The sequence below is a fragment of the Herpailurus yagouaroundi genome, unplaced genomic scaffold, assembly GCF_014898765.1.
Source record: "Herpailurus yagouaroundi ecotype Mexico unplaced genomic scaffold, PumYag 215, whole genome shotgun sequence".
Taxonomy (NCBI): Eukaryota; Metazoa; Chordata; class Mammalia; order Carnivora; family Felidae; genus Herpailurus; species Herpailurus yagouaroundi.
Window position 1 is genome coordinate 11,500,779 of NW_024412446.1, and position 8,028 is coordinate 11,508,806.

Sequence of the window (8,028 nt, forward strand, 5' to 3'; positions counted from 1 at the left end):
GTCTGCCTAATTCCAAAGGCTTTAGTAAAAGCTGGAGGCACTGAGGGGTTGGTAAACAGACAAGAGGGTCACAAATGGTCCCAGAAGCTGGGCACAGCTCCCAGCTGTGCCAGCAGCTCACTGAGCCTGGGCAGAGCTCTGGGTTAGATAGTTGGTAATGAGGTCAGCGAGAACCTCCTGTGCAGGCACAGTGGCACGAGAACGTGTGTGGAGGGCAACACCATACTCACTGAGCTTTCCCAGTTACCAGCACCCACCCTGAGAGCTGGCTGGTGCCTAGGATCTGCCAGCCGTAGGCCACCTTGCTAGAGCAGACTCCCTCCAGGCCCCTGGCATTTTACTTTTGCTTGGGCTGTCCCTAGATAGGGCAACTGCTTCCTTTCCTACTGAAACAGAAAAAATAGCATGGGTCCCAGAGGGAGACGGTCCTGGGTTCAAATCTTGCTTTGCCACCGAGTTACTTAAGGACCTTGGGCTTGTCACCTCACCTGCTTCCCCATCTGTGATAGAGGGCTGTGCTGTGCAGAGCAAATAGGGCAATGCCTGCCCAGTGTCTGACACACCGGAGGCCCAGTGTGGGCGCTGACGTCAGCGTAAAGCCACAAGGGAGGGCCTGTCATGCTCCCTCTGACAGCCTTACCCTCCATCTCAAGCCCCTCTTGTGTGCTGTCAGACATGAGAGCCCAGCCAAACCAGTGTCTGTCACCACACTACCCACAAGGCTGCCTCCCCTGAGCTGTCTCTAGCCACATAGGCCTGCTGAGTCAGAATAAGACCCTCCCTCCATCCTGTCAGCCAGCATTGCTTCCCCCCCAACCATCTATCTTCCCCCAACACACTGGGCATTTTAAATACACATTCTCACGGCACTAGTCTCTGTTTAGCAAACTCAGGCCCAGGGGGAATGGTTTGCCCAAGTTTATACTAGGAGCCGGCTGTAGAACTGGGACTAGAGTCAGGTGTCCTGACCCGCCACTCAGAACACCCAGAAGGGCCTTGGGGAAGCTCTTGCCTCAGAGCCGCCTGCAAGGTGCCTGTCCCACAGAGGAGCTCACCTTCAACCCACCCACCCACACCAGTCTTTCACACAGGAGCCTCATCATCTCGCCTTTCTCCAGGACTCCACCTCCCAACGTGCAAGTCTCACTGTTGCCACCCTGCTCAAGATCTGCTGTGGCTTCCCGTTCCCCTCTGGGTGAGGTCTAAGCTCCCTTAGCCTGGTACTCTGGCCCTCCACACTGCCCACCAGCACCCTGGACCTCTCCAGCCTGACTGCCCCACACGCCCCCCATATATGCCCTATAAGCCGACCTCCCAGCCAACGTTGGAGACATCTGGTTCCCAAGTGGCCTACAGTCCACACCTGGCTTGTCCACAAACACCGCACTTCGCAGATGTTTTTCCTCTGCTTGCAATGCCCTTTACCCATCCCCCACGCGGGAGACCTGAAGGAATCCTCAATGGATCTGCTGGCTGGGGCTAGAGGTTTCTCTGTGTGTGAGTGCAGCCGACTTTCTCTTCACACAGGGGACCCAGGACAGGGATTGGTACACGCTCACCCCCAGGGCTCAGCATGTTCTGGCTGGGGATAGGGGGTGCAGGATAGACAATGTCAGAGCAGACAGCCTTCTGCTCTCACTCAAGCCTTGCCCTGCATCTTCCTGAACAGACTCCTCACACTCCCCATCTTTGTCCATACTGTTTCTACGCAGAAACACCCCCCGCCTCACTCCAGCACTCTATACTTGCCAAAGACCTCCTCCATCCTCAGGGCCACATTGGACACCACGGTCCCCCATCCCTAACAACCAAGGTTTGTCATTATATAATTGCACACAAATATAGGGGTGTTCCTGGGGCAGAACCAGGACTGACACCTTTCTACCCCCCCACAAGGGCCCAGCAGGGCCACAGGCCTCAGCCTGAAGTTGGTGCGACAGCACAGCGGGCCCTAGACTTCTGGCTCCTTCTTCACCATTGTAAGGTGACCTGGGGAAGAGAAGTTAAGTGGCTGGGGTCACAGAATGACTCAAGTGTAAAAACTAACCTGGGGATAGCAGGCTGCATGGCAGCAGGATGAGATGGGGCTAGGGGTGTGGGTATGGGTAGCTCCAGCATCACAGTGTGTCTGTGTATCTGTTCCTGACTAGAAAACTCTTTGATAACTGATATTATCTCATCTGCTCCCACAGATGAGAAGTGGACACCACTGTGGGTGGCTTGGCAAGGGTGGAAGGTCAGGGTCAGGCGAGGAACAGTCTGGATTCTCTCCAGCCTAGAGAGGCCCAGCCTGGAGTCATTCAAGGCCCTGGACCTGGAGTCATAGTCTAAGGGGTCCCTCCCACCTTCGCTGCATCTCCTTGTCACTTTCTCAGACTCTCCCCAGCCCTTAAGACTCAGCACCAGTCTCACCTCCTCCAGGAAGCTCTTCAGGATTGGTCCATCCCTCCATCCCACCTCACAGCTCAGAGCAGAACTGTCACAGCTTTATTTCTCCCACTCAGACTGGAGCCGTTGGGGCCTTGCTCTTACACCCTTTCCTTAAATTAGCCAAACTGAGGGCTCAGTGACCTCATTGCAAGCCTGCTCCATCTTGCTCTCTGCTGTCCATTGGCCTGGGGACTGTCTAGGCCCCAGAAGGGCTTTGATAAATGTCTCCTGGATTGACATTACTGAAAAAGGTGCTGGGGCAATGGCTGGTCATGCCTTAGGCCACAGGAAACAGAGACTAGCAGGAGCCCCAAATGATGCCAGGGTTAGCATCCCAGGCCATGGGGTAGTCTAGAATTGGGGAGGCAGGACAGAGGCCTGAGCTTGAGCCCCATTTCTACTGGTACTTGCTTATAACCCCCGACAGTCACTGCACCTCTCTGGGACCCAGTCACCTCCTCCATTCTGAGAGGGGGGAGGACCAGAGTCTAGTCTAAGCATCTTTTTCAGACATACTTGGTGATGGGGCATCAAAGCCATATGCCATAAAAAGTGTGAGATTTTCTCCACACTATGTGACTGAAAATAAAGAGAAGTCTAAACTGTAAAATAAGGAAAAGGAAGTTCAACAAACTTTCGACCTTTTCATAATGACTATTTTGAACATCAAATATGAAAATGTGTCCAAAAATGTATTCTTTGCTGGTGCCCTACATGTTTGGCCTGCCTCCTGGTGACCTGGCCCCCGGCTAGATGCTAATTTTGAGTTCCCTCCAACAACGGATTCAGCTTTCTCAGACACTGTCTAGTACTCACTTGCTTGCCCCTGCCCATCCTTCAGGGAGAACTCAGGCTCCCAAGAGCCTTGAAACTGTATCTGCCTGATGTCCATCTCATTCTTCTGTCAAGTTTCTGCCCAATGCAGGAGACCCCTGGGGAAGCTTGTCCAGATCACTAGGCTGGACCACCCTGGCTTGATCTGAGCGGCCTCCAGGGGCTCGCTGACCATGTTGAATCTCAACCGAGGCCATCTGGGCAGTTGCCGGCTCATGGCTTGGCTTGCCCCAAGTGGTTTCCATGGTCTCCTAGAAATGGGACCCCCAATCCGGGAGAAAAGGAAGTGGCCCCCTCTGCCCACACACAGGTTCTCATACCGGCCCTAACATCAGAAACAGGAAGCAGACTCCCCCAGTACATTCGCCTTCTGCCACACAGACACCTGTCCCCGTCTCTCCTCCATGCTCACCTTCTCACAGGGCCCTCACTCTCCTCAGCTGAACCCGTCTGTGATGGAAGAGGGTGCTCTACTGGGCAGGATGGGCATCATCAACCTCCATGTTCAGAACAAACTCACACAGACCCAGGGACCCGCCCGTAAGGGGTGCTGTAGAGAGAAAGCCCAGGGCAGGGAGGGGAGGCTGGCTGGAGGAGGAACAGGGCAGCAGAACTCTGGAATCTGAAGCCCCAGGCTGTTGGCACCGTCAATAGCCTCAGAAGCCCTTCTGAGCAAGGCTGGGGATCCAGCAAGCAAGAGTACCTCCCTGAGGGATTCCCCACTTTCTCTGACTTCTGGCTCTGAGTGAGCCCCATTTAGACAGACAGGCTGTGCTGAGGGCACAGCAGTCTCTCAGGGCAGGGGGTGAGGCTGACTTACTGGTCATGTAGAGCAGAGTGTGGAAGAGCCACATCCTAGCTGGAGCAGAGGCAGCAGTGTGGACCTCGGCCTATTCAGCTTCCCCTCTTCAGCTTGGGTGGCCAGAAGGCGGGGTCAGAGACACACAAAAGCAAGGACCCACAAGCAGATAAGCACTTTAAAGTAGACACGGAGGTTCCCACTTGTACACAGCTAGCTGTGTGGCTTCCTCAGCAGTTGTGGGCTGGGTTCTGGAAGCTTAGAGACATTCGTCAGCCCTGCTCCATCAGGCACACTTCTGTGAATGATGAGCCCGAGGTTTGGCCTAGGAACATAGTTCTGGATGTCCTCGTCAACAGATGTTTGAGTGTAGGAGTATTAACCTGGCCATTGTTTACCATTCATGTGTGTGAGAGTCCCAGTCCCCTCCCCTGTCCTAGTACCTACCACCAGATGCCTCAGCCCAACACCCAGCCTATGGTCCTTGGTGGTGTTTGCCTCAGCAGAGAGAATGAGGTCCCCTTCCCACTGCAAGTGCTCCCACAGCTAGAAACTGGGCTCTTGCACCTGGCTCCCACACTCAAGGCCCTGAGACTATGGAGGGCCTGGTAAGTTGAAAGACCCAATGCACTGACTGAAAACACTGGCTCAGTGAATTCAGCTTTGGCTACATTGTCTTTAAAACCTGACTATAGTACCATACTGTGGGGAGTAATTTAAAAGAGCTCTGAGGTGGGGTGCCTGGGTGGCTCAGTCGGTTAAGCATCCGACTCTCAGTTTCAGCTCAGGTCATGATCTCACGGTTTTGTGAGCTCGAGCCCCACATCAGGCTGTGTACTGATGGTGTGGAGCCTGCTTGGGATTCTCTATCTCTCTCTCTCTCCCTCTCTCTCTCTGCCCCTCCCCTAGTCACGCTATCTCTGTGTCTCTCAAAATAAATAAACTTTGAAAGAAATAATAAAATAAAATAAAATAAAATAAAATAAAATAAAATAAAATAAAATAAAAATAGCTCCAAGGTACCAGGACAACAGATGAGGTAAAATTCCATGTCTTTCCAGCATACCTCTGATCCAATCCAGCACCCCAACTGCCAATAGTCTGCAACCATATTTAAAAGCTAACTTCACAATTTGTCAATTTTCCATGTGTGAGCACGTCTGTCGCTTAAGGAAGTGTCGCCTGCACCCCTACTTCCCAGATTGTTGAAAGTGCAGAGCATCGTCCAGCAGAACTATGATGTTCTAGATCTGCATTGTCCAACACAGCAGTCAAGAGCCACATGTGGCTACTAAGCCCTTGAAATGTTGCCAGTACAACTGAGGAGCTGAATTTTTAATTTAATTTTAATTAAGTTACATTCAAAAAGGCAGGACATTCTGTCTCTCACATGTTTGCATCCCCGGGAAGAGCACTCGAGTGTTAATGTTAAGTGTTAAGGCAGACAAGGGTGTTGGCTTAATGACTATATAGATGAAAATCAATTTTATTTTGTTTCTCACACTGAAAGCTTACTTGGCCAAAGTCTTGTGGAGATCAATGACACTTAAAACATTTTTGCATTGTCTGCTTTGGTCTGACAAAATACCTACAACCTAATGCAATAGTTCCCCGATGCTATATGGTTGCTTGAACAGAGATTACAATGTATTCATTATTTGGCCTGCTAAAAAAGAAAAAGAAAAAGAAACAACAAAAAAAATGAAATTCTAGGTCTGATGCTCTGCCTGCCAGATCACAATGAAAACCATCCAAATTGGCTTAACCTTGTCACAGGTCAGAGGCCTGGCCGGTCTTCCTACCACTCCAGGGTTCAGTAACTCTCCCCCTATTCCACACTTGTTTGGAGTGCCAGCGGCACATGGCAGAGCCCGGAGAGGCTCCTCTCCCCACCGCTGGCCCAGAGCAGGCAGAGAGAGTAGCCTCAGGCCACGGAGTAGATCAGCAGTAGGGACAGGCTAGAACCCAGGACTGCAGCTTGCTCAAGATTTCTAAGAGCAGGACTTCATGTCTGGAGTGTAAACTTCAGGACACCTCAGGAGGCCAAGCCAAGGTGATGACCGGAGGAGGGTGGACAGGGCGCAGGGCCACTTCTGCATCTTTGGAGACTCCTAGAATGCAGACTCATCCTGCATCCCTCAAAGATGCATTTATCCAAGCTTGGTGGTGTCAGCATGGCAGACTCCTAATCATGAGCACACAAAGGCCCTTCAAGTCCATTTGACAGTAACTGCTGTCCCCACACATAAAAACTTAAGATCCCAAACAAAGAGCCAGACTGTGCTGTACAATGCTTCCACTCACACAGCGTCATACAGGCTTTAGACAAATGTTAAGGGACCAACTTGAGGGACATTCCACAACATAACTGGACTGAACTCTTTAAAAACATCAATATCATAAGACAAAGGTTAAGAAATTGTTCCAGGTTAAAGAAGACTAAGGAGAGGACACAAAATGCAGTGTGATCCTGGATTGGATCCCAGAGCAGAAAAAAAAAAAAAAATGCTTTAAAAAAACCTTATTGGGATAATTGGCAAAATTGAAACATGAACTAAAGATTAGATATCACTGTACTGACCAGATAAAATTACGTATTTCCTGAATTTGATAACTATATCATGGTCATATGAGAGATTATCCTTATTCTTAGGAAATGTATACTAAAATATTTAGGGGTAAAGGGGCAGGATGTATGCAAATAATTCTCAAATAGTTCATGCTTTAGAGGTGGGGAGCTGTGGAGTGGGGGGAAGGTGGAAGGCACGGAGACAGAGGGGAGAAGGGAAAGAATGAATGATAAAATACGGCAAAATATTCTTTGTCCTACCCTCGAAACTTTTCTGTAATTTTGGAATTATTTCAAAATAAAGTCTTAAAGGTTAAGAGAATAGAGAAGATCTGTTCAGCAAGAGGTAAAAAAACTAACTGCTCTGCCTTGAGAGCGAGTCAAAAGCTCCTGATGTCTGCACTCACCAGTGGATGCGGGGCTGTTCCTCATAGCCTCTACGCACAGGTTTCTAACTACCCATTGGCCTTCTTGAGTCCTGGGAAGCTAGGAAGAGGGAATTTGGAAGTGAGGACTTACTTAAAATAGGACTGCAGTAGAGGACAGAGCTGGCAAAGGGAGCTAGGGGAAGTCTGAAGAGCAGTAGGAACCACTACCATTTGAGTGCTAAGGAGGGAGTGCCAGACTCAATGCCAAGGGCCTTCCATGCAAGGCCCTCAGCTTATCCTAGCAGCCACCCTACTTGCCTATCCTGATTTCCCAAATGAGGATGATGGATTGGAGAGGTTAAGTGACTTGCCCAAGGCCATATGGCTAGTACGTGGAGAGTTGGGACTCAAGACAGGTGTATTTCCTCCAGAGCCAGGACTCTGAACCACTACAACCCTATTACCCTCACATCCATTGGTCTAAATCCTTCCCAGTTTGTGAGCTTTTAAAAGCAGAGACCTCATTTCACAAACATATACTGGGTTTTTTGCATTACTGGGTGTCATGGACTAAATTGTGTACCACCCACCTCCCAGCTGCCAAATTCACATGTTGAAGCCATACGCCCCAATGTGAGTAAGTACATTCGAGATAAAGCCTAAAGATCCTAAAGGAGATAATTAAGGCCATAAAGATAGGGCCTTAATCAATAGGCTTAGTGGCCTTAGAAAAGGAAGAGAGATCTCTCTCTCCACGTGCATGTACCAAGGAAAGGCCATGTGAAGACACCATGTCTGTCTACAAGCCGAGAAGAGACCTCACCAGATCTTGACCTATGCTAGCATCCTGATCTTGGCTTTTCAGCCTCAAGACTGTGAGAAAATAAATTTCTGTTGTTTAAGCCACTCAGTCTATATTTTGTTATGGCAGCCCAACCTAATACAGTGGACTACCTCCTAAAAAAACCAAAACACTGAATGGTGTGTGTGTGTGTGTGTGTGTGTGTGTGTGTGTGTGTGTGTGTGTG

General features: G+C 50.0%; 1 protein-coding gene across 4 annotated transcripts in view; it reads right to left on the bottom strand.

Annotated features, from left to right (window-relative positions):
* The window catches only part of ITGAE (integrin subunit alpha E), a 75,388-nt gene that overhangs the window by 61,126 nt on the left and 6,234 nt on the right, over positions 1 to 8,028 (bottom strand). Inside the window, exon 1 of one of the 4 annotated variants that reach the window (XM_040455565.1) lies at positions 4,085 to 4,695. The exons of the other annotated variants lie outside the window; for them this stretch is intronic. Within the exon in view, the coding sequence (XP_040311499.1) occupies positions 4,085 to 4,118 (34 nt within the window). The 5' untranslated portion in view covers positions 4,119 to 4,695. Of the gene's footprint in view, positions 1 to 4,084; positions 4,696 to 8,028 lie in introns of those variants that run through there. 4 annotated transcript variants of the gene reach the window in all.